The sequence below is a fragment of the Crocodylus siamensis genome, chromosome 4 (genome assembly GCF_052110815.1).
Source record: "Crocodylus siamensis isolate JL-2025a chromosome 4, ASM5211081v1, whole genome shotgun sequence".
NCBI classification, from domain to species: domain Eukaryota; kingdom Metazoa; phylum Chordata; order Crocodylia; family Crocodylidae; genus Crocodylus; species Crocodylus siamensis.
In genome coordinates this window covers 146,971,516-146,998,733 of record NC_143398.1, presented here as the reverse complement: position 1 = coordinate 146,998,733, position 27,218 = coordinate 146,971,516, and the positions used below count along the sequence as shown (strand labels likewise).

The 27,218-nt window shown below is 45.5% G+C and overlaps 1 protein-coding gene across 1 annotated transcript; it reads right to left on the bottom strand.

Annotated features, from left to right (window-relative positions):
• Positions 1-11,267: 11,267 nt before the first annotated feature.
• Positions 11,268-25,692, bottom strand: CFAP97D1 (CFAP97 domain containing 1). Its single transcript, XM_090041169.1, has 5 exons — positions 25,587-25,692; positions 24,795-24,862; positions 23,952-24,070; positions 11,929-12,052; positions 11,268-11,327 (listed from the first exon to the last, which is right to left on the bottom strand). Exons 1-5 carry the CDS (start codon positions 25,690-25,692, stop codon positions 11,268-11,270), a joined length of 477 nt encoding a protein of 158 aa, XP_089897295.1.
• Positions 25,693-27,218: the final 1,526 nt, after the last annotated feature.

The window sequence follows — 27,218 nt, the reverse complement described above, 5'->3', positions numbered from 1 at the left end:
ACCACAGCAGGCACCAGGGGTGGGGTCAGGAGAACATAGGCAGGGATGCATTGACACTGCCTGCATTCTGCTGACCTCACTACTTTGTCTGTGGTGTTGCACAGGGGAATCTGCAAAATCAAAGGATTCACTGGATGCCCCACTCCTGCCAATTTTGCAAGTTCCACTGGCATCCCTCCCCCCTTCCCCTCCCCTCCCCCCACCCCATGCTCACTGCTCACTCCTGATCAGCATGGAGGCAAAAATGGAGTTTTTAAATATGGTGCGTTTTTTGCCTCCTGGCCAGTGCGAATAGAGAACTATTCAATTTGGATTTGGCCAATTCAGATGCCAGCAATTTGATTCATAGATTCAGATCACTTTTCTGATTTGATTCGACCAAATTGGCTTCAGAAGATTCGGTGCTGATTTGGAGAGATTTGGCCATAGAGTATAATGGGGAATCAATGAAATAGCTATAATTTTGTCATTGTTTGGCTGATTCGGATGAAACTTACAGGAATGGTAGCCCCTGCTAAGGGCATGAAGCCTGCCAAGTTTCAAGGAGACAGGTGCACAGGATCCTGGGGAACTGTACCTCAAACTGCTGACAAGCAAAACTCGTGACATGGGTGACACTGTGTGTGTGTTAAAGCACAGGGGGGGTGAAAACTGCAATCCTGCCAGGCCCTGCTGCAGCCATGAAGCCTGCCAGCTGTCAAGGAGATAGGTGCAGGGGAGTTCTTGGGCCCTGCACCTCTGGCTGCTGACAGGCAAAACTCGTGACATGGGTGGGTGACACTATGTGTGGCCTCTGGGCCCCCACTGCCTACCCTGTGTGGCTGAGCCCACCCCACTCCTGCCTGCAGCAGAGCCTCACTGGGAAGAGGCTAGTACCACCCCTGTGTCTAATCATGGGTGACTCATGGAGGGGGGCACAGGGAAGCAATCCTTCCTAATTTCATGTCATATGCAAGCTTACTCAGGAAGCTCTCTCTTCCAAATCGTTATTGTAAAAATATCACTTAATATCAGATTACTGTCAAACCACTTGCAGAATTTCTTACAACTTGCAGTCTCAGTTTGTTTTACTTTAAAATATATCTGAATAGGGGAAATAGTAATTAAAAAGAGACAACACAAGTAGAAATGTGAAGATTTTGTGAAGTAGCTCAAGTCACAAAAACTGAAAATGTATTGTAGTCAAACTTTGTATTAAACATTGAACAGAAATTTCATTAACAGTTTGCTTCATATAGCAAATAATCCTCATGTCAAATTTATGATAAGCAGCAAACCTGGACTTAGACATTATCACTTTTTTTAGCTTAGAACTGTCATCTGAGGGGTTTTTAGGTCTAGTGTTGTTCGTAAATTCATAATAAATTATGGCAATGCTAACTGTATGCAGTGTATGAAATGTACGTTTGAGCTGGGGGAGTTCACCTGTACAGAAAATACTGAATTCACTCAATGCTCCAATTTATTCTAAAATTCCAAGACAACTTCAGCCGGTTGTTACATACATCCTTTACAGGACAAGATGTGATGAATCTCCACTGAATCTCCATGCATGGCATATTCTCCTGCAGTGGGGGAGGAGGAGTGGGGACATAGAAAGAAAACCTGAGTGTTGCTGAATTGCAATTAAAAGCCTTGCCTCAGTAGGCCATATTGTCTAAGAACCCAATACAGCAAAGTAATTGAAAACATTGGGTGGCATTCCATAATCCCTGTAGGTGTCTAAAAATAGGGGAGCCTGGAAAGACTATGTGAGTATCTAAAATCAGTGGCATTCCATTGGTCTCTGCGGGCACATCTACACAAGATGCTGCTATGCACTGGTTACTGTGCATTTATTTAGTACTTATATAATCAAGTACTAAATAAATGTGCAGTAACTGGAGTTACTGCACAGTAGCCATGGTGAACACCTTTTTAGTGATGCTACAGTAAAGTAGCCTAATATTACTGCGCAGCAGCATTTCAGCACTGTTTGTGCTGTGATGCGCCACTGCACAGTATTATTCAGCTACTGCACAGTTAGTGTCTTGTGTAGATGCACCCTGTGGAAACCTAAGTGCTCCTGTTTTAAGTATAGGTGCCCATCTAGGTGCCCACAAGACAGAATGCTTTGCATGTTTGCAGGTGACTGTCCAAGGGTCCACCAATCTATGTATCTGTTCACCCACAGGGGTGATGGGAGGGCACTGTTTCCTGCGGGTTCCCCTGCCTCTTATTCCTATTTGCACATAGGAAGCTGTACAGAGCCCCTCAAATGCACAAAGGGAGGCAAGACACTGACTGTACAGGAGTTGAAGTTAACTAGGACCAAAAACGACCATGTAAACAGCTGAACTTAACTGGCATTCTGATACTATATAGACATGTACATCTCCAGAATACCAAACTGCTCCCTCCACTCTCATCCCTGCCCTTTTCAGATACTTGCATTCTGGATGACCAGAGTTGAAGCCCACACAGCAGGATCTCAGTGCCATGAAGTCCAGCCCCATTCTTGGGCTCCCCTTAAAGGGGTTAGCATGCAGGCTGCACACACAAGGCCAACACAACCATGACAGGAGCAAAGGTAGCTCAGGGGAGGGTCAGGGAGTAATGGAATGCCTCTTTTACCCCACGGAGATGCAGACCATAAATGCAGTTCATGCCCTGCACTTGGGGGTGACAGTTTTTGACACTCCCCCTCAATTTAGCGTGACTGCCTGTGGGACGAATCGCAGCAATGAGTCAGCTCTGTGGAGGATGTGAACAATCAGTGGAGTTTATCCACATGAAGTGGAGGGACTTAGGACAGTGGGGAAGGCTGCATTTTCTCAAGAAGAAACACCTCCCTCCCCAGTCTAGTGCCCTTCCACCCAGAGCTGCCCTCAGGTTCCTTCTCAGCTTCCCAATCCTGCCAGGCTAGGTGCAACCTGTTTCCACTCCTTGCCTGCCTCCCTAGTCTGTCCCCACCCGTTCCCTGCTTTCCCCTGTAGCTAATCCCCCTGGGGCCACTTCAGTTGCCTCTCTGCTGTGCCTGGCATGCCTACCTGTCAGTCCCCTACAGGTGGTCATGGGCCCAGCCCCTTTCCTATAGGCAGCCACTGCCACCTATTCCCTCATTGTATTGGCTCCCACCTGCACTACAGGCAAAGTCCCTGTAATCATGCTCTGAGTATTAATACATTTTTCTAGTTGTGCAGGGCTCTATATGGCTAGAAACATTTAACAGAATGCCTCTAGCTGGGTACAGCCTCTTCATGGCTAGAAACAGCTGATCACAGAGATGTACAGCTGGCTCACATGGCTATATTTAGTTGTATCTGGGACTGCCACACCTAAATCCTCACAGATGGAGGGAGATGATAAGGAATAAAATTTAAAACTTTGATTTAGCCAGCTAAATGACATACACGTGTAACTTACATGGCTAAATTGGCTAACAGAATACCACCCATTGTGTTCGCAAAGTTCTAAACCCATGGTTAGGAATTTTATGACTAGGGCCCCAAGGGAGGACTAAAGATCAGACCTCCCCATGATACTCCATAGTAATTTTTTTACCATTTTGGTACCCAGATGCATACTAAATATATAAAGTATTTAAGCATTTACAGGAACAGGAATTAGAACCCTAGTGTATCTCTCTTCCTCCACCCACCCCTCCCAGCCTCACTGAATACCAGTAGCTATAAAATGATACAGTCACTCTCTAACCCAGTAACCATTTTATTTCACAAGAAATTTAAAAGAACTTAGGGCCTTGTTATATCTTATGCTGTAAGCCATAAATGTTAATTGGTGTTAGTGCTAGCTTGGACTTTGGAGCAATCACACCCTTAGTCAAGAAACCTTTACTGACAGTCCCACACCTGCACCGCTGTGACTTGCCATTGGTGAGCTGGGGCAGGACTAGGAGCTGTGAGTTGCCACTGGGGGGTTGGTGAGTTAGGACAGGCTCTATGGGTTGGGGTGTGAGAGATCTTGAGATACGGGAGGACCTCATCTTGGGTGGCACATCTGTGTGGAGCAGCTACCTCTTAATGGACCAGGAGGTGGGTAGTGCAGATCAGAGATAATCCTGCCTTTGAGGAGTATAACTTTGAGCTGCATAGCAAGTATTTAAAATCATTTTAGTAAGATGTTAATGTGTGGACAATTCAGGGGTTAAGAGCTCCAGGAGCTGCCCAAAATTACTGTGTAACAAGGTCCTAAGAGAGTCTCAGCCTAGAACACCCTATAACAGCGGTTCCCAAACTATGACAGATTGTTCACCACCAATTTAAAACGATACAACTGTAAGTACCACCAGCAATTTTTTCAGTTCAACCTTCAGTACAACCAGCAAAATTTTTGTCATATGAAGTAAATATAATAAATCTATTAATGCATACCAATGACAGCTTGTGTGTGTACCACTGATGGTACACGTACCACAGATTAGGAACTGCTGCCCTATAACTTTAAGGATTAGATTACTTTCCTGAGGAAAAAGGAAATAGGGTTGAAGCCTCTTCAGACAGAAGAGGGCTTTGAATCTATGTTAGTGCTCTAAACACTGGGGGCACCTATACATATGCTGAACATCTGCTTTGATGCAGGCTAATAATAAGTTTCTGGACAATGATAGATTTCTTGTGGAATTTTATTTTTAAAAATTAAAGATATTTTATCTTAATTATTAAACTCTATAATGGTAGTAAACCCGCCCCCCCCCAAAAAAACAATGTATACTACCAGCCACTTCATATAAAGTTATTATTTTTGTAAGCTGTAAACCAGGCAAGGATTCTGTGAACTGTTGTAATTATAGAACAATTTTTGTAATAAATATAGACACCAACATTCGAGCCAAACCTTTTTCACACTGTTTGGAACAGGTTCTCCTTCAATTACTTCACACAAATCAAGTAGGATTAATTAAAGAAAGGCATTATTCAGATCTTGCACATCAGGTTATTGATATAGTGGTAACAGAACAAAATTCTTAAATTCCCATAATTCTTTTAGCTCTTGATTCAAAGAAGGCCTTTGACTGTGGGCACACACCGCATTAATGTGCATTAGCCCAACTACACGTTCGCTACTGCGACTTAGCTACTCATGAATAAATTTGATACCTGTTTTATGCAGGTATCAAATTTAGGCTCAACTAGCCTAAAATCGCCACTTTTAAGGTGCATTAAAGGCATGCACGTGTAGACACATGCCTTTAATGGGCCTGAAATTGGGCTAATGCACATTAAAGGTACATGTGTAGACATGCCCAATAAACACAAGATCCTGTTTCAAGCAGACAAGGTACTAATATTTCTGCCAGTCTGGGGGATCTGTTCCTGCCCTCTCCTCATTAATCAACAATTTTAGCTATCTATCTGGTTATAAAATTAATTGGACTAAATCTGAATTACTTGTACTACATAATGATCCCACATGGAATATCCTTAGTAAATGGCAGTTTCAATAGCAATCAGAACATATAAGTTATTTGGGTATTAAAATATCCAAGAATATTAATGTTACTATCTACCAAAACTTTCAGGAGAGTCTCAAAATTATATTACAGGACCTGAACAAATGGCACAGTTTGACAAAATTCTTGGGAGCAAATGTGAATATTTTAAAAAATGAATACCGTACCTCATCTAATTGATCTATTACATAACCTACTAATTGTAATCCCAAGTCAGAGGCACAGAAAACTCACTGAGCAGATGGGGCAGAGGGTGGGGTGCAGGCATGTGCTGACCACTATAGACAGGGGGAGGGGAAGTACAGGCAGGGAGAATATGGGTGCGGGAAGGGAAGGCTTATCTTCACAGGTTCCCATTGCCATTCCCACTGCTACTCCCACTTCTCCCTGCAGGTGCCAGGAGCCAATGAACTCCAGGACTGAGGAGCTCTTTGCCCCTGTCCTGGATCCCAGTTCCCAGCACAGAGCTGGCTTCTCTGGGGAGTGGGCAGGAGCTGGAAACCCAGCTGCCACCTGCCCCACAGAGCAGCTCTGCTCCCACCCACTCCCTGGAGAAGCCAGCTCCACACCCTGCAAAGCTGCTCTGGGAGGCAGGGTTCCCAGCCCCAACCCACACCCCAGAGCAGCCAGCTCCACACCAAGCAGGGCAGCTGCCAGTGATCCCTGCACCCCTTGCTCTACCCTCAACCTCGCAGGAGTCTTGCCAGCAGCTGTCCTACATTCAGGACAGCTCCCAGCAAGCCCTCTGGTGGGCAGGGAAGCCCTGCTAGTTGGGGCTTGCTGGCAGCTCTGTGTCCCGATGGACACAGGGCCAGTAGAGCTCTGCGCACTGCAGGGACAGCTGTCACTAGGCCCTGTCCCCCTTGCCCTTGCCAGCCCCAGGCTGGCACCCCAGTGGAGGCCTGGAGCTCCCCCTGGCTGCTGTAGGGAGGCAGAGCAGGGCAGGAGCAGTCCTGTACTAGGCTGCTCCCTTTGGGAGTAAATTTGCTCCCAACAGGACACCTGTGTAGATGTGCTCCCAGGGAAGGCTTACTGTGCAGTATTTTACTATACAGTAAGCCTACTGTGAATTAATAGCATGTGTAGACATGCCTATTGGGTGCAGAGGTGCACATGCTCTGGCAAAGGCTCCCCAGTGTGGGGAGCAGCATTCTGTTTGCTCCATTTGCCTTCTACCCCTCACATACACTGTTCAGTGTGGCTCTGTCCTGCTCAGCTCCTGTTGTGGCAAAGACTCCTAGGGTGTGATTCTGGCACTATGCACCATTCTGTGTGTGGATCTTATCAGACCCAGGTCAGCACAGGGAGCCAGACAGCAGGACTCCACAGGCCAGATCTGACCTGTGGGCCATATGTTTTCCACCCCTGATTTGCATATTCAGATGACAGAACCTCAGTGAAAATGAATCTTCTTGAGAATGCTGCAATATATAAGAACTAATTACTCACTTTCTAGTGCCTGCAACAATTAGAATAGCAAAAGTTTGGAAAAGAAGTACCACCCCCTAAAATCAATGAGTGGTTTCAAAAAGTCTGGAAAGTTTTAATAAGGGAAAAGTTGTTCTATCCAGTCAGTGTTCTACAGGGTAAAAGGTAAAATATACTTACTTAAGAAATCTGGTGGAGATTTTTGGAATTTGTTAAAAAATAATTTTAAAAAATTTGGATCTTCTCCTGCCTCCAAACCAGAAAGTTTGAGATACTTTTTTGAATACTGAAGGACAGTACACGTTCTATGAGCTATCACTTAAGAAAAAATTTGGATTCAATTCAAAATTTAAAAGCAGAGATGAGTAGGAGAAAGTGAGATTTGCTTTGTGCAAAGTTCTGAGAAAAAAGAGATAGTGAATATAGCTATGAAGAAATAAAAAAGCTTAACATCAACTGAAACAAAGAAACTGGCATACGGAAAAGAGGAAAAAAGAACACAACACTCTTGTGGATGCTGACTTGGGCATCCACACTGTTGATAGAAGATAAAATATCTGTCTTTATGCATAGTTTAGGGGATTGGGTGTTTCTTTAAAATGTTAAATGTATTATTTGATCAGTTGGATTTGTTAATAAATAAAGTTAAAACAAGAAAATGAGCAGTTAATATCTGAACTTCTAAAACTGATATTAGATTACACTTTTTACAACAAAAGATTATTTCTCACTTCCACTGGGCTCTCTCTAAATTTAAAAAATTCAATATACTACCAATAGATACATGCTGGAGATGCAAAACAAGCAGACAACACTTGGTCATGCCCCATAATCAATATTTTACAAATAAATTATAACTAACATTAATATGGTTTTGAATACACATACCTTTGGCAAGTAAGCGTATTTTGGGGTATATGACTAAGAAGATCATTGCATTCCTCTGGTGGACTTTATTATTGGCATGCAGACTTGTATTATTCCATTGTAAAAGTAGGAGAGCTCCAAAAGCTAAAGCCTGGTCATAATGAAATGGCACGGCTAGCATACATGGGAGTCATGTTTTAGAGGGATAACTACTTTGAAAAATCTAATGCATTTTGGAAAGATTGTTTTAGACTATTCAGCAACTGTTTTTAATGGATTATTACCATCATCCATGCCTTCATATTCTCAAGACTAGATAATGCATGCTATGTAGGGCTGTCCATGAAGATGTTCTGGAATCTCCAGCTAGACCCTTCTTTTGAAGGTGAGTCAGCAAGAGTACACAAGTCCAATGCTCCAAAGTCTACACTGACTTTCTGAGTGCAATTCTAGGTTCTGGTTTCAACCTATATGGCTCTAAATGGCCAGGGCCCAACATACCTAAGTGACTGTCTTCTCTTGTATGCCCAATTACAACCCCTAGTCAGTTAAGTCAGTATGCCAAGCCTACTCTGTGAAAATGCATGAAAAGTTGCTCTCAGTTGACACTCCTCAAACTCCCCCCTTTGAGGCCTGCTAGAAGGGCTGTAAAATTTTCCTATTTGGGCAGGCACTTAGCAAACAAAGCTAATCTCAGATATTATTTAGGGCAGGGGCAGGCAAAATGCGGCCTGCGGGCCAAATGCAGCCTGCCAGGCCATTCTATCTGGCCTGCAGGGCCCCTAAAGAATTTAGAAAATTAACATTTATCTGCCCCGGCTGCCTGTCATGTGGCCCTTGATGGCTTCCCAAAACTCAGTAAGGTGCCCAAAATAATTGCCTGTCCCTGATTTAGGGGGTCTCTGTTTTATGTTGATAGTTTAGTTCCTTTTTAAGTTGTTTTGTTCTCTTATATTTTCCTGTTTTATACTTTATTCTGTTTGCTTATTGCAAGCTATCCTGGGGCTTGCTTGGGAAGGGGGGGCATATAAATCAAATCAATTAATTAATTATTCCTTGCACACTTATTCATTCCTCTTCTATCCATCCGTCTTCCCTCCTTTCTTTTATTTTTCTTTTCTATTAATTGTTTATTATTTGTAATAGAAACACATGTATTTCAGATTCATGTATATGTAATTAATATATATGTATAAGTGATTTGTGTGATTAAAACTAATAAAAACAGAATAAAACAAGATAATGGCATACTTCTGACACCTTGCATATTGTTTCTTACCATTCCTGTCAATTATCAAGTAAGGGGTTAGCTCTGCAGAGAAACTCGTTTCCCCTAGCACCCCCTGGTATAACAAGGAATAACGGTCATAAGTTGTTGGAGAGGAGGTTTAGATTAGACATCCATAAGAACTACTTCACAGTTAGGGTGGCTAGGATCTGGAACCAACTTCCAAGGGAAGTGGTGTTAGCTCCTACCCTGGGGGTCTTTAAGAAGAGGCTTGATGCCTACCTGGCTGGAGTCATCTGAGCCCAGTTTTTCTGCTGCCCAGGCAGGGGGTCAGACTTGAAGATCTACAAGGTCCCTTCCGACCCTACTTCTATGAATCTATGGTCCTTTTGGAGCATCAAGTCGAGAGGGGAAAGGATCCAGATCAGCGGTGGGCAATTATTGCTGGTGGAGGTCCACTTAATGAGTTTTGGTGAGCTGTCGAGGGCCTTGTGGCCCTGTCCCTTGACAAGTGCCCTGCCCCCTAGTCACCATCTTGAGATCAGAAGTCCCTTCCCCCAACCCCTGACTTTTACCACTGGAAGTCCTTCCCTTTGTCCCTGGAAGTACTCCTTTTGGTGGGGGGGTGCCATCTTGGAATCTTTGTCATATTGCAGGGGGGGTGGAGGGGTGGAGGGGTATGGGTAGATGGATATATGGTTTGTGGGAGAGGGTATGGAAAGATGGGTATGGGGTTTCTGGGGTGCTGTGGGTGTGTATGTGTGGATATCTGTGTATGAGGGGTGTGGGGGAGGGTGTAGTTTTATGTGTGGATGTGGGTGGGGATGCGTGGGTGTGTGTGGGTGGGTATGGGGTTTGTGGGGGCTGTGGGGTGTGTGGAGGGGGAGGGTGGCTGGAGGTGTTTGTGTGTAGTGGGTGTGTGCATGCAGCAGTGAGTGGGGCTACCCCCAGGGGAATGCGCACATGTGTGTGTGTGGGGGAGATTGTGGGGGGATATGAGGGAGGGTATGAGTGGGTGTAGTGTTTATGAGTTGTCTGATTGTGTGTGTGGGAGGATGTGGTTGTGGGATTTGTGGGGAAGGGTTTAAGGGTATGGTGGGTTGTGCATGAAAGCGCCCCCCACATGTCCCCCTGAGCTGGTCAGCACCCACTCCTGCCTCCACCCTGCAACAGCCCAGAGCCTGCGGGCCCTACGGTGAACCCCACCACCACCAACAGTGCACACAATCCCAGACCCGCTCTGTGCCTGCTCCGTACCATCTGGCCATGGCACATCCTGCTGCCCCCTGGGCACACACCGGGGCTGGGGAGGTTCCTTCCAGCTGCCACCACTGCTGGCCTCAGGTCTACAGTACCAGTTGGGACCTGTGCATGCAGCCCCAACTTGGTGTGCCCCGTGCCTGCTCCAGACTCACCTGTCCAGGCTCAGCAGCGACAGCAGTGATGGCACCATGCAGAAAATGTTGCTTGGCACAAAAGAAAAGCAGCCCCTTGCCACTGCTGGCCAGTTCTTGGTACAACTGCCTGGAGCCCGCGCTGCATCAGGCTGCCCGCAGCTCTTCTTCCATCAACGCAGCCTCTGGACTGCCCAGCATGCAGCGGTGACAGTTTGGAGAAGCTGCAGGGCAGCCTGGGCAGCAATGACGATGACACAGAGTAGCCCGGTGCAGTGCGGGCTCCAGGCGGCTGCACCAAGAACTGCCTGGCAGTGGTGAGGGAAAGGGGCTGCTTTTCCCTTGCACCGGGCAACAGTTTCTGCCTGGTGCCACCACTGCTGCCACTGCAGTTGTTGGGTGAGTCCGGAGCAGGCACAGGAAGCACCAGGTCGGGGCTGTGCGTGTGGGTCCCCGTTGGTACTGTAGGCCTGGGGCCACCAGCAGCCAGAAGGAGCCACCGCTGCCTGGGCTGCACAGCCACAGAGCTGTCCCAGCCCTGCTGTGTGACCAGGGGCAGCTGGATGCATCATGGCTGGGTGGTGCCTGGGCCAGGTGGAACCAGGGAACCCACTGCAGGTTGGACAAAGCCCCTCTGCAGGCCAAATCCAACCTGCAGGCCATATTTTGCTCACCCCGATCCAAATCCCATGTCCACCTCCTGCACACCTGCTGTTGTTTCAGCAGATGCCACATTTAAATGCAAACTATCACAGCACTCTGAAATCCTGAGTTTTGTAAGTTATTCGTGTTGATCATTCTCTGAGGTATGGTGTATATAAATATTATCCACAGTTAAGGAATATGGTAGCTACATCCCATTTTATACTGTGAAAAAATTAGCAGCAAAATTGCCTACCTAGCCATCCCGAGAAGAGATAAGATACCGAGAAGTGTTCCGGATATAGCACCTTGAGTTCTGCCACAAAAAGAACAGAGCACATGGGTTGTCAGTATAAAGGATTAACCATTAAAGTGACTATTATTAATGGAATCAAGGCAAGTACACATCTAGTTTTGATCCTTTTTTCTTACACATATATATCCTCTTCTTTCAGTACTTATGTTCAATCAGTGCACTGGTGAGTTATTAATGGGATTAGTCTAGTCTCTTGACTCACTCACTCTAGTCAGAATGATCTAATGGATTATCAGCCATTAGCCTTTTCTTTTTAGTAAGATGTGTCATATTCATTGAGATTGTTGGAATAAAATATATAAAACTTCCTAACTCATTTAGATAGGCATTTACTTAGATTCCACTATTTTATATAGTAGCCCATCAACATGATGGAGAGGGAGATCTTTTCATTTAATAACTCTGTCAAGAAATTAATCTAGAGAACTACCTCCCAATTTCCTATTAGCCAAGCTTCCTTTGTACTTCACTGTGCAACTAGCAGTTGATCCTATTGATTTTGGTTTGGGAAACTAAGATCAGCTGACTCTTCTCCCACATTTTGTTTGGTTTGAGCACAAAAAGCAAAAAGTTTTTTCAAGAATAAAACTATTGCACATACCTGCCAATCAATCTCGTACTTCCTACGATCATAAGTAGCTTTGAGGCTACCAAGTTTCTTCAGAATTCTCTGGTTTTCCAAAGTGATCTTCACTATTTCCCTGTTCTGTTTCTCTCTATTTGAGCTGCAAACACAAATAAAAACTTGGTTGACACTAATGAGGCATGAAACAAAGGTAATAGGTAGTGTATGTTCAGTCAAAATCATTTTAACTATCATCTGATAAGAGGCACAACCATTGCATTTTCCTGAATGTATTAACAGATACAGATTAGCAGGCTCTAGTCTACAACTTTCTAATACAGGATTAATGCAGGGGTGGGCAATTATTTTGACTAGAGAGCCACTTAACGAGTTTTGGTGAGCTGTCAAGGGTGCCCATATAAAGTCTTTCAGAAGATATCATTTTAACAAATTATATAAAACACAAGTCAGATACTAAAAATCAAACATCTACTGTAACATTTTAATTTTATTTCAAAAAAAATTTTAATCCTGATTTATGCTTTTTTGAGTGGTGAATATAAAGGCAATTGTATAGTAGCTCAAAATAAAGTCTTACTTGTATATTTTGGGAAGCATGTTGGGGGGCAGGTGTGGGAGCGAGTGTGGGGAGGTAGGGTGTGTGGCTAGTTGGGTATGTGTGTAGGGAAGAGATGTACATGTGTGTTTGGGGGTGCTACTTGCGTGCTGGGTCCCAGGAACCAGCCGGGCATGCAGGGGCTGCGGGGTGGTGCAGGGGCATGTGCAGCCAAGCTCACCTGGGCAGCTGCAGTTCTCTGCATGGGGCTGAACTCTGCCCACTGCTCCAGGTGAGCAGAGTGGGTGGAAAGTGGCTGGGAGCTGGAACTAGAGCCCCATGCACTGGGGCAGGAGCCACCCAGCTGTAGCTCTGACCCCTTTCCTGGAGCAGTGCAGCAGGGGCAGAAGGAAGAGAAACTGCTGGACGTGGGGGGAGCTGAGCAGTGTCCAGAGGGCTGCAGCTGAACCAAGAACAGCCCTGCTGGGAAGCTGTGCACAGTGACTGAATCCAGGGCCAGTGGGCACAGGGAATAGCAGGTGAGGTGCAGCTCCATGCAGAGTGCCATGGTGGTAGCCGTGGGCTGGTTCCAATCAAATCATGGGTGCCCACCTACAGGCTGGATCCAATCAGTTGGCTAGCCAGATCTGGCCCACAGGCTGTATTTTGCCCACCCTTGGATTAATACCAGGACCTGTCTGAAATATTAGTTATAAACTGGTATGTTTTAGTAAAATCCATGCTGATTTCTGCAGCAAAAAGCCTCCCAGCAAAAATATAGATCTCTGCCTAAAGTAGCTGACAGTGGACTATCATCAGGCGTTTATACACATGCTCCAGGACTGGGGTGGGGGCACTTTATTTAGAGCGGGACCAAGAGCTGCGGTTCCAAGAGCTGCTCTAATTAAAGTGCCCAGAGCATCCCCATGCTGGAAAATGGCAGTGGAGGTGCTTTAATGGCCCCTGCCATTTTTCAGTGTGGGGATGCTAATACATGAGATGCTGGAGTCTGCTGTACTGTGGAAATTACCATGCTCCAGCAGACTTGATTAATGGAGTTTGCTTGGACACACTATAATTACAGTGTGTCAGAGCAGCCTCACTACACGTGTATAGGTGCCCATCCATACTATCATATCATACATGCTGCAAGAAGGCATTCAAGAGCTGGGAATGGAAGATGATAATGAAGTTAAGGAGTTACTCAGCAAAGCCAGGGCACCACATGGGTAGAATATTTCCAGTACTTTTAAGCCTCAATTTTATCTAACACCAAGGTCTGAGTTGACCTTGCATTAGACTGCACTGTACAGAGCAGTGTGGATGTGGGGACGGCAGTTGTATGACAAAAAGCCAGGCTGGGAAGGTCAGCTGAGAAAAAAGCTTCAAGATATTTATGGGAGATATGTCTGAACAGTACTTTAGGGCTGGCAGAGGAGAGTGGGTGAAAGCTGATGTAAGGCATAATCATATAAATAGGAAAGGACAGACTTACAGGGGCCTGGGAGGTGAAGGAGAGCAGATGAAATAAGAGTTGTTAGTAGATGCCAACAAAGAAGGATGTCTTACACAGCCTTAGCAGTGGCCCTGAAAAATTATCTTAGTGCATATACTCTGAAAAGAACAGAGAGGGAAATGTTGGCAGCAAGGATATAATCAAAGCCTAGAGGACAATTTTTGGTGAATGAATATCAAAGTGAGATACATGTTTGAGTTGTCTGCACAGGGGCAGGAGCTGGAGATTGTCCTAAGGACCGAAGAAGAGAGGGCAAAAAACAGAGCCCTGTAGGATCCTTCCAGAGAGTGAGTGAAATAAGGAGGATACCCCCTGCATCCATCAAGGTAGGGGGATAATGCTACATAGGTTGGGAGCTATGCAAACAAAGCAAATGGTAATATATAAGTCCCTGGAGAGATCATGGAGGGTGAGTCCTGGAACTATCTTCTGTTAATAGACCACCTTTTCACTTTCAGGTGATCGATCTATTAACACACTACGCAAAGGAGCCAGGGCTGCTCAATTACTACTTTGCCTAAGTCTTCTAAACACAGCTAACAAAACTAATATAGGCAAAAGTAAGGGATGTAGATCATTAAAAAGAGCACAACAGATCTTTTGGCAAATTCAAATTAATTTAAGTTACCAGGAATTGATGAAATTCATCTTAGTGTTGAGGGAACTGGCTAAAGAAATTTGGAAGCCATTAGCAATAATATTTGCGAAGTCAAGGATGATAGGCACAGTCCCACAGAACTGGAGAAGAGTTAACAGTACTCATCTTTAAGAAGGGGAAAGAGTACATGGGTAATTATATGGGTAATTATAGACCTGTAAGCCTGATTTCAGTGCCTATAAAGTTATTAGAGCAAATAATAAAACAAGCAATTTATAAACACCTGGAGGATCACTACTAGTCAACGTAGGTTTGTTCAGAACAAATCATGCCAAATCAAATTGATATCTTACTTTCAAGAATAACCAGTTTAATAAATGAAGGGAATGTAGTGGACATGATATACTTTGACTTTAGTAAAGCTTTTGATTCAACCCTACCTGACATTCCCTGCAGAAACATGGGCTAGACACAATTACTATCAGGTGAATACTTCATTGCTAACTAACTATAAGCAAATAAACTATCAATGTATGAATTTAAGAATGGAGGTCCAGTGCTGTTTAATATTGTTATTGATGAGTTGAGTGCAAGAATAGAGAGCTTCCTGATTAAGTCTGCAAAGGATACAAAACCAGGAGTGCTTGCAAACACTGGAAGATAGTAGTAGAATTCAAAGGAATTGTGGATATGTTGGGAAAGCTGAGTTATACATAACAAAATTAAATTCAGCAAAGACCAAAATTTAGTATGGTGCTAGGCCTAGAAAAGAAAAAACAAATGCACAGAAACCAAATGGAAGATAACTGGCTAGGCAGACGTGTTGCTGAAAAGATTCCAAGAGTTATTGTAGATCCCAGACTATTCAACATGAGGCAGCAACATGGTGCGATTACAAAAAGCAAATGTAATTCACAGCTGCATTAATAGGAATATTGTATATAAGATAGAGGGGGTACACCTACATGTGCAATTAATGCAACGTGATAAACCAAGTTTGCTCCAGAATACGCTGCTGCTTGGCACAGCATCTATATGTGCACCTGAGATATCAGCACTTTGAGCCTGACCAGAGTAGCCCTGGGCTGGCAACAGACTTGTGGGGTTAGCCCCAGGCTCCAGGTGGTGGCATCAAGTGGAAGAGGGGCTGGCTGGGGCACAAGAGTGCCAAAACTGCAGAGCCATGTGGCTGACCCCCTAAGCCTGCTGCCTGCCCAGGGCTGCTCTGCCCCAGCTCAAAGTGCTGTTGTCCTGGTCACCATCCACACGTGAGTTGCAGCGTAGTAAATTACTCTGCTGTAAGATAGTACTATCTTATGGAGGAGTTAATTAATTTACTTTGCCCTAATACCTGTGCACATGTATCACAGAATCATAGAAAATAAGGGCTGGGAGAGACCTAGAAAGATCATTGAGTCCAACCCCCCAGCTCTGGGCAGGAATACTGCTGCTATCAAGTGATCCCAGCAAGGTGTCTGTCCAGTCTCCTCTTGAAGACTTCCAAGGTTGGGGACTGCACCATCTCCTTGGGAAGTCTATTCCAGATTCTGGTCACCCTTACCATAAAGAAGTTCTTCCTTCATATTGCAGCTATGCCCTGGTTCTGGAGCAAGCTGCCCCCATCGCAAGATCCCAGTTGCTCTGGAGCAGCCCCCTGCCCTGCTCTGTACCCTGCCAGTGCATCTGGGGCTGGTCTCCATGGTAACCCCAGCCTTGAGCTTTCACAGGTCAGCTGCAGCTGGGGTCTCCATGGAGACCAGCCCGTCATGTGCAGGGGCGGCTGGGAAATGGACTCTGCTGCCAACCAGATCTGGCCTACAGAGTGGACTTTGCCTGTCCCTGCATTAGATAAAGGGCATATTCTCCCTATAAAACATCTGCTACATCCTGATGTTGGAGATAGGATACTGGGCTACATGGATCCTTGGTCTGACTTAATATGGCACTTCTTATGATTTTATAGTCTCTCACTACTAAGTTAGGCTTCAGCTGGAGTATTACGGATAGTTCTTGGCTCTGCACTTTAGGAAGGATATAGAGAAACTAGAAGAGACTCAGAGGTCAGGTGGCAAAGATGACACAGGAGTTGAAATCCAAGCCACATAACTGTTTAGAGAGCTAGGAATGTTTAATCTGGGCAAAAGCAAAATATGTGAGGACAAGATAATAGTTTTCAAATATTTTAAAGGTTGCCATAAGGAAAAGGGAGAATATCTATCTTCCCTCACCACAGAGGGCAGAATATGACACAATAGATTTAAACTTCAGCAAAGAAGAATCAGAAGACACCTTACTGTCAGAAGAATAAAACAGTGAAACCAGCTGCTCAGAGGACATTGTTGAATCTTTGTCACTGAAAGTTTTTAAGAAGAGGTGAATAAGCATTTGTCCGGGATTTTTTAGGAAAACCTAATCCTGTATTTGTGCAGGGGATATTAGATGACTTTGGAGGCCTGTTCTAATCCTGATTGTGGGTGTATCTTATGATCCTGAGACTTTTTGCTTAGTGGTACTTGTAGTGGACGCACCACTTGTGCCACTAATGTTTCCCCACACTAAGGCTATAAAGGGTAGCATACCTTTCCTGGATCTCCATTCTTCTCCATTCCCTGGTGAAGCTGAGATGATAGTCTGTTTTGGGCTCTGCACTCTACACAAAGCCCTCACTTGGTTTATATTTTAATTGCTGATTTGATTGTTTTAAGATTTCATACTTTATTTTATTTTACGACTACCTCTTATTTCTCTAATTTTCTGTTGGGAGTAAAAAGAAAAAGCTTCAACCCCTAGGCTGGGATTGGTACCCTTGCTGTCCCCTGCCCCACTTCCACTGTTCTTTGTCTTAGGGTCCATACCTTCTCTTCTTTCTTTAACAACTGCCCTTTATTTCTTTCTTTGAGGGATGTTATCACCATTTTTCAGGGGCAAGAGGTCCTCTCTCTATTGTGATGCCATCACCAAAATCCCTAGGTTTCACAAGCGCCCCTCCTTCAATGGGGCAAACCCTGAAGCAGATTCCCTTGTGCTGTTTATACTATTTTGGCAAGTCTCACATCATAGAAATGTTATAGGTCCTTTAAATCTAGAACCAGGAGGAGAAGAGAGATGAAACAGAGTTAACCATGGCTGATAAAGAAGAGAAAATGAAGGTAAATCTGTTTTACTATCTAGTGGGGGGGAAAGGCCATGAAGTAAGTGTGACACTGATGCCAAGGAACCCTGACACACTCAAACAGTTAATAGAAACATTTGATGCATACTGTGACCCCAGGAAAAATGAGACTGCAGAGAGAGATCAGTTTTTCACTCGAAACCAAGAAGAAGGAATAGAGCAGGGGTGTCCGACCTTTTTGAATGTGGGACCAGATCATGAACTTTTTATCACCCAGTGGGCCAGTGAGCCATATTCAAACACCTCACAGAAAGTGGCATCACATCAGGAAGTGATGTCATGTGTCCTTTGACACCAATGAAGTTGCAGGAAGTGTCAAAGAAATGGGTCTAACCAGTTCAAAACTCTCCCTCTCTATAGCATCCACCTATGCCACTGTTTGGGACAGGATACTGAGCTAGATGAACCACGGGGCTGACCAAGCATGGCACTCTTTATGCTCTTATGTTCAGAAGCTCTTATATTCTTTGGCTGAACTTCCAAACTATGGCTGAGATTTGCAAAAAGGGGTAGATAGGCATGTTACAAAGTTGTCATAAAAGATTTGGAGCCCTCTAAATCCCATTCATTTTAATGGAAGTTGGCCTTTTGGCTCAGCTTTGAAAATCTCAGCCCAAGGTGCCAACCAAATAAGACAAAATATATTTTGCATTTCTATGCAGTGCATCTATGTGGGGTTCTCCAAGCATTTTACAAACATGAAATTAACCTCAGGAGGAGCCCAGCCAGAGCAGCAGGGGCTCAGCTGCACTTTCCCCCTACCTGTGCTGGTCAGTCCCAAGTGGCACATGGCTCCACCGCCACTTCTGCTGACTGGTGCTGACCCAGGCGGGTCTGTCCCATCCGGAGCAGCATGCAGCTGAAGCTGGCTTCCCACATGCTACTGGGAACAGGAGGAGCCTGGCCAGGTTGGCACCAGCCAGCAGAAACGGCGGCGGAGCCATGTGCCACTCACGACTGACTGGCACAGGCAGAGGGAAAATGCAGCTCAGCCCCTGCCGCTCCGGCCGGGCTCATCCTGTTCCGAGCGGCACATGGCTCCGCTGCCACTTCTGCTGGCCGGTGCAGACCCATCCAGGCTCCTCCCATCCCCAGTAGCACGTGGGAAGCCAGTTTCAGCTGCATGCTGCTTTTCCTGGCCAGTGCTGGCCCAGCTGGGTCCGTCCCATCCGGAGCAGCATGCAGCTGAAGCCAGGTTTCCACACGTACAGAGCAGGTTCACAGGCTCAACCTAAAGGACTCTGGAAAGCAGGAACCTGACAGGCCAACTGCAAATGCCAACAATATGATTCAGTGCATGTATCGTGGAAAGCTACATGAAAGGGAGGACAAAGCCCAGCCTATGGAAAAGAGTGCAAAAAATGTGGAAGAAAGAATCGTTTCAGGGGTCAGTGTCATAGCCACCCAAACAGAAAGAAAACAGTCCACACAGTGATGAAGGATCAGGAGACTACAGATGAGGAGGAAGGTTTCAGTGCAAATTTGACAGATTCACAGACTCAAAGGATACACAAATTACAGAAGGAAGCGGGCAACAATTCAGCCATATTTGCAACAATCACACTAGAGCAAAGACCTATAAGATTCCAGGTGGAGACAGGGAAGTGATCCCAGTAGCTCTGCTGTGAGACATCATGAACCAACTACATGCTTCACACATAGGAATAGAATCATGCCTGAGGAGAGCACGGGAGTGCATCTACTAGCCAGGCATGAGTGCCCACTTGAGAACATACATGGAACAATGTGAGGCGTGCAAGGAAGACAGTGACAAACAGCAAAAAGAGACATTAAACCCTCATGACATCCCCTCTCAGCCCTGGGAGAAGGTAGAGACTGACTTGTTCAATGTTAATGCCAGAATCTATATGGTCACCATAGACTACTATTCCAATTTTTGGGAGGTGAATTACCTCTAAGGCAGGAACGGTGATCAGGAAGCTGAAGGCTCATTTTGCATGGCATGGGATACTTGACACTCTGTTCTCAGTCAACGGCCTACAATACACCTCAAGAGAATTCAAACAGTTCTGCACTAGATGGGAAGTCCAGCACAAGACATCATCCCCTGGGTACCCACAAAACAACGGGAAGGCTGAATCAGTAGTAAAAATGGCCAAGAGACTCTTGTTGAAGGCAGATAAGACTGCAGTGGATCCCTGCCTGGCTCTGTTGGACCATCGCAACACACCCTCCCAGGAATGGATAGTAGCCCAGCCCAAAGATTAATGGGCTGGAGAACTAAGACATTACTCCCCATGAGAAACTGTTTGCTACAACCCCGGGGTTGACAGTACATGGAAGCAGCTAAAAAATCAACAGTCTCAGTAAGTATCACAGTATAACAAAGGAGCCAGGGACCAGAGACCACTGTGCAGAGGGGAAATGGTCTGGGTACAACCAGTAAGTCCACATGTGAAAGAACGGCAAAAGGCCACCGTTCAGGGTGCAGTGGGAGATGGATCCTATGAAGTTGTCACAGACAGTGGACAGCAACTGAGACGTAACTGGAAGCAGCTGTGGAGTACTGGCAGAGCGGAAATACAACTGAGCAAAGGATCTCAGGATCAGGACCAAGACAACTTTGACAACTGGTCAGTCATCATTGAGCCCCAGATAGGAGAGAAAGAGGCCATGGACCCCACAAAGGAAAGACAGACAAGCAGAGTCCAGCCCGCAAAACAAAGACATGGACAGAACAGAAGCAGGCGTAGCACCCAGAAAAATCAAACAAACAAGAAGCAAGAGGCTGGTACAACAACCAGCATACCTGGATGACTATGAGCCCTAAAGAACACAGCAGACAAGTGGTAAAGGCTCAGTCTCCATTGTGGGCTATGTGCTAGCGACCTCTGTCCCAACCAGGGGAATAAGTTAGTCATCTGTTTTCAACTGTTGAAAGGAAAGATGTAACAACATATATGGATCTCAGAGGCAAAACAAGCAGCAGCAGAAAGGAGGAGTGTGAAGCAGGAACAGGAAATGAGGGGGGAGGAAAAAGGAAAAACAAGAGGGTTAGAGAGACTGGTGAAGAACAGTAGGCCCTGTAACAGCTCTGTAAGAAACTGCTATAATAAAGACTCTGTTTATATTAGGTAGGGAGCTGTTCCTTGATTACCCATACAGGGTCACATGAAACGTTTCCCTTGCCCTCCCATTCCTTCCCTTGCTCTCTCTACTTATGCTTCTGGATGCAAGGAGACCCACCCATCATCACCGTGGTCTTGGCATCTTCTGCCCCACTCCATCCAAGGCTGTGGAGAACCTATACAACAGGGGTGTCCAAACTTTTTGAATGTGGGGCCAGATCATGAACATTTTATCACCCAGTGGGCCGGCAAGCCATATTCAAAGACCTCACAGGAAGTGGTATCACATCAGGAAGTGATGTCACGTAACCTTTGACACCAATGAAGGTCTCAAGAATATATGAAAGGGTCACAAGCAAACTTTAAAAGTGGGTTCTCCTTTAAAGGAGAAAAACATATAACTGTGGCTTTTCTCTTGTGGGCTGGCAGAGTTCCAGCCTGCAAGGGGCTACTTGCCCCCCCCCACGCCCCACACACTGGGGCACTGGAGTCTGGAGGTAGGAGCAGAGAGAGACACTGGGTTGGGACTGACCATCTATGTTTACAAATGGGTCCTGGTACAAGAAAGGTTGAGAACCACTGATCTAGACTGGGGTGGGCAATTATTTGAGGCAGAGTAGAGCAACACAGGGCACAACCCTTGCTCCTCAGACTCCCAGTGGTAAGCCAGATAAGGTCAATTGGTGGGCTGGATACAGTTCGTGGTCCATATTTTGCCTACCCCTGATCTAGGCATAGCTATGCCTATGTACTACTATGGGTATTTCTCATGCTTCTGGGCTTTGCTGGTTGCTCCCACCACCACCCTTCCCCTTTCTGCTATGTATGCCAGAGTGTTTTTATGTCTTCCTCAGAGGTACTGGGTGTTGGCTACAGCCGAGGCTAGAGACTTTGACTGAGGTGTGCCAATGCTCCTTCTGGGACCAAATCCAGAGGTTTTTGGCTAGACGGTTATGTCCAGAAGTAGACAACCTCTTCCATGGGTGCCAGAGCATAGCACACAAAGGCATTTTGCTTGGCATGTGTGCCTCGGGGCAGACCAGGGGAAGGGCCAGGGCTGTGCTGCCACAACAAGGATAGAGCTGCTTGTGGCTCCCCCGCTGTCTGCCACTGGCACGCCAACATTTTACAAGTCAAGGCTGCAGGTGTTTTTGGCACTGCCCAAAAAATGCTGCCAAGCCCTGGTCTTGCCCCTCTGCTTGGGGTCCCACTGACTGCCAAATTTGGAATCAGGAAGGAATTTTACCCCACGGTCAGATTAGAGCAGACTGTGGAGGTTTTTGCCTTTCTTTAGATTGCTCCAGCCCCCGGCTTCTGGGACATGGGCACAGCCAGCTCCCAGGAGGGAAGACCAGGCTTTGAGGTTAAAGCCTCGGCCCCAGGAGATGGGGGTCAGAGCTGAGCCTCCCACCCTTGTGAAAGGCAGGGACTGCCCCCCCCCCCAAAACACAGGTGCCGGGAGCCCACAATCACCGGCTCGGCCCCAGGGGAGGTGCCGTCTTCCCGCCCCGACCCCGGCCCCGGCCCTGGCCCCAGCCCAGCCTGTCCTGGCCCAGCCCTACCTGTGGCGCCCTGGCCAGGCAGGAGGTGGCAGAGGCAGACAAAGAAGGCGAACCTGGCCGCCGTGCTGCCGCCGTGCTGCCTCTGCAGGTCCGCCGTGCTGCGCTGCGCTGGGCTGGAGGGAGCCGGAGCCAGAGCTGCAGCCGGATGGCACCTCAGGGCACAGCGAACGCAGGCTCCGCCCAAGCCTGGGGCTACCCTGCACAGTGTGGCCAACGCCAATAACCTGGCAGAAGAAGGTACCTGCCCACACCACTCTGCCTCCACCAGCAACCCGGGGCCGGGTGGCCCAGCTGGGCTGCCTCTCGCCTGCAGGTGAGGAGCAGCAAGTCGCTCGGGCCAGGAAGCGGTGGCTTCCCTACATGGTGCTGGGGATGGGAGGAGGCAGGCCAGGTCTGCACTCCTCTTCCCACATGCACCACATCAGCAATATCAAGCTGACGCGGTGTGTGTGGGAACCTTGTCCCTTCCCCAGCCCTTCAGCAGCCATTAGCAAGCTGCTGAGGGGCTGGGGGAGGAACAAGGGGCAGGAACAAAAGTAAACCGTGTTTACTTTTGTTTCCCATCGCAGCACTGCGGGCCACAGAAAATGCTGTATGTTCATAGAATCAATGAGTCAGAAAGGACCTAGACAGATCATCTAGTCCGACCCCCTGCCATGGGCAGGAAGGAGCACTGGGGGTGGCAGGGGTCGTAAGACCCCAGCCAGGTACCTATCCAGTCTCCTCTTGAAGATTTCCAGGGAAGGTGAGAGCACCACCTCTCTAGGAAGCCTATTCCAGGCTCTGGCCACCCATACAGTGAAGTAGTTCTTCCTAATATCCAGCTTAAATCTATCCTCCCTCAGCTTGTGGCCATTGTTCCTGGTGACTCCAAGAGAGGCCAAGCCTACTATATTGTCCGATCACAGTTGCATCCTGACCTCCTTACAGTGTACGAGTATATACACTATACAAAGTTCCCTCCTGCAGTTGAGAAAGAACTGAGGAGCAGGATGTGCACTCTGCCTTTTATAACTTCAGTGTGGGTGTAATGTGAGAGCCAGGGCTGAAGTACACATTATCAATACAGTTAAGGCAAAAAGTCTCTGGTTGAAGTGCATGGGCACGAGACCTAGCTGCCAGCAAGAATGTATATATAGAAAATACCTCTTGAAGAACATCAGTTCCTGGCAAGTAACTTCATTTTCCTATTCTCTTCCTTGCCCAGCCAATCTTTCAAGATGCCAGAAGTGATTTCCATGGAGGCTGGCATTGGTAGGTGCTGCTTCCACTTAGGTAGTGACTCCAGCTTCCTCTGACAAAAATGGCCCCTTTTAAGCTGAAATGTGCATGTTTCCCCAACTTTCTGAGGGTCTTTTCTACAGAAATACCTTAGCCTCAAAATGTATAGTGTCACAAAAGTGTAACTTCAGGGAATACCATGAATGGAAATTACAGATCACTAATTAACACTGTTCTGTTGTAAGGTTCTTCACAATGGGAGTGTGTCTCATAACTCTGTGCAGTGTCCAGCACAATAGGAAACCTTTTGGGTGTGTTTGTAATACAAACAATACTGCCACCTACCTCTTTTGGTGGTATTCATTCCAGCAATCCACTATCCCTTTTCCACGGTATATCTCAGCTAATTTCTCCAAAAGTTTCCTGTTTTCTCTTTCAATGCTAGCAATTCTTTTCTGGTCTTCCTGTACAAGAGATGCCAATTTTGTAATTTCCTGCTTCAGAGCTTTCCTCAAGAGGCATTATACTGGCTTAGTTTCCCATCATCATCTCTTGCCACTGGCCATCATCCCCATGTATATCTCATTCATTACCAGTTATTCTCACCTTCCAAACTCTGTTGTGCCCTCCATCACATCCAAAGCCACTGTCCTGCCCTACATTTTAGCACAACTGCCCCCTTCGCTTCACTCCTTCTAACCATCCCTCATCCAAATTATACATGTATTTTAAAGACACTAAGGGGTATGCTGAATCCTTCTACTGTCATCATCTTCATCTTCTCACTCCTTTCAATCCCTTTCTAATTGAATCTTTGATGCACCAAGCCTATAGGAAACCAAAACTCCCTGGTCTGAAGTATTACTTGGTATACCTGGCACCAGAGATAACCTGAGCAGGGTGCAGGGCCCTGCCCCTGGACACAAGGAAGCCAGTGGCGTATTTGGTGGCAGGGTGGATGCCAAGTGGCCAGATATGAAGCCGACAGCAGCGCGGAGTCACCATGCCGCTCCACCTGGCTCCGCGAGGCCCCCCAAAACGCAGGGTCCAGGGCAGTGGCCTGATTCACCCCTGACTAGGGGCCTGATTCGCCCCTTGCTGGCCCTGCCTGGCACTGTGCAAATCATGCTGAATAGACTTAGATTAATATAGGAGAGAACTGAATCAATTCAGAAAATGGCTACATACCTGAATCCTGCTCACTTTAAAGTGATGGTGTGTCTGTACTTTAGGGGGTTTGTTATCAACATGAGGTGCTGTAGTAAAAGAGGCAAAATGGAAATGAAAGTTATGCTATGCTAAGCCTCAAACAGCTGTAGATCCTCCATTGCTTTCCCACAGCCATTTATTGCTCAGATTAATACAAAACCCATATCATTTCACAAGTCTGCTAGCCTGCAACTTATAGACCTAAGGTTTTAAGACACTTATATAGTCTTATGTTAAAAATGAAAATACAAAAAAGGGCTGTAATCGGGTGTTCTAAGCATCCACATGAGATGGGACAAGAAGTGAAAGTCTTACGCTTTATGATTCAGTTAGTCTGTAAGGTGCACCTCTATTCTGTTATTCAGTTATTCAGCCAGTCTATAAAGTGCATCTCTACCCTGACTTCAGACTAACATAGCTAATGAAGATTCTCTGCAACAAGGGAGATATAGGTTAGCAATAAGGGTGATTCAGCACTGGAAAAGACTACCTAGAGAAGGAATGTACATAACTGAAAGTTTTAAAGTGCAAATCAGACAAACGTGTAGTTGAAATGGTTGAACAGGGATACTCTTGCCTTGAACAAAGGATTGGACTAGGTGATCTCCTGGGCCTTCCAGCCTATTTTTCTAAGATTCTCTGATGCATATTTCTCTTTTTTATTTAATGGATAGTTTCTGAGATGCTTTGTGAGAGGGACAAGGTTATAAAGCCCATTAATAATTAAATTTGAACTTGATAGAGAAAACATTTAATTTTAGGAACACTTACTAGGTGGTTGTTTGTTCCTTGAGTTGTGATCAGTATCTCCCTTTTTCTTCCTGGTAGGACTTTGTCTGTAATTGGCAACAATCACAGGATAAGCTACACTGCCCATCTGTGCCTCTTCTCAGGTGCCAAGTAAGGAGGTTGTGTCCTAATGTAAAATAATTTATTTGTACCATGGAAAGTTGCCATAGATACCTTCAGTTATGACATCAGATGCCAGCACGTGCCATAGGTAGAAGACTGTAGGCTTCAGAAACCATTTTAGTGAAATTATCCAATCAGCAAGCAACTTTTAATTGCACATAAATATTTCTTAATATTAATATGTAACTCATGCCCAATTGTGCAAAAAGCCTTTTAATTCTGTATATTTAAAAATGCTACTTATAATTTCTAATATACAAACAAAATGCTTTCATTGTTCTTTTAGTCCAGGCCTACACATATTTGGAAATACATGTAAACCTTGTTTATTTGACTTGACTTCTCCTCAATTATAGCTTTCAAGCAGGGACTCGGGCAAAACATAATGATTCTATAAGTAACCAAGTTGTTTCTCAAACATATGGACATTAACTGAAAGGGAATCAAAGGAAATGAATCACAGGGAAATTTCATGCATAGATTAAACCAGCTCTCTTCAAAGAATTTGTGAGCTGCTCCATACTCTTGAAAAAAAAGTTAATCTTTTAGGTGCCTATCTATGGACTTTGAAGGCTTACCCTGACTCTGACTTTTAAAAAATGTTGTTCTGTATTTCTATTACTGATGCTAAAGTAACTGAGTGTTGGTAGGAAGGAAATATGCAACAAGAAATCTAAAACCACCACTTTGAAACCTGTGATTTAAAAGTGATCTAGAAGCACAAAGCACTTTATCAGTCCATTTCATTCTGCTGGGTGTGGTGCAATCTATAAACAGAGAGACATAGTTATCCATATTAGTCTGAAGTCAAGCATAACCAGCAAGACTTCAGAGAACCCATGTGAGCAAAGTAAATAGTATTCTGATTTTACAGATACTAATCTGTGGGAAACCAGGTAAGTGACAGACACATGGTAGGATGGCAGCAAAGCACAAAACTCTCCTCAGTGCTATCTTCCTTTTCTTGGGTACAAATAATGGAAACAGGTCATTGCACAGGGTTTAGGCCTGTCATCAGAACTGAACACATATAACAAAGAGTACATCTTGGAACTGAGCCAGGGTTGCTAAAGCTGAGCTGTCAGCCTCATTTGGGAAAACAGACACAGAAATTATACTACACTGTGCACTTTATGATATTTAACTGTAGCTCCTCTCTCCTTTCCAAGCCTCCCTGCTGGCAGACTGAGATGGTTTCATAAGAAGAAAATAAAAATGTCTTGGAGCAGACCTGAAACCAATTTGCTTGGTGATTAAACAAAAATCACCAAACAATATTTACTAGAAAGCCAAGAATTCATCTGCTCAAGGGATGGACTGTCTGAAATATGAAGCCTACAACTTTTGATTTTAAAACATCTTAAAGAAGACATTGCTTCCTGCTGATAAAAACCAGGAACCAACATTAGGTCCGATACAGGAATAGTGTTAGAATTATGGTAATTGCTCTTTGGCACTACTTTTAATGAATGAGACTCAGTTTTTTGTAAA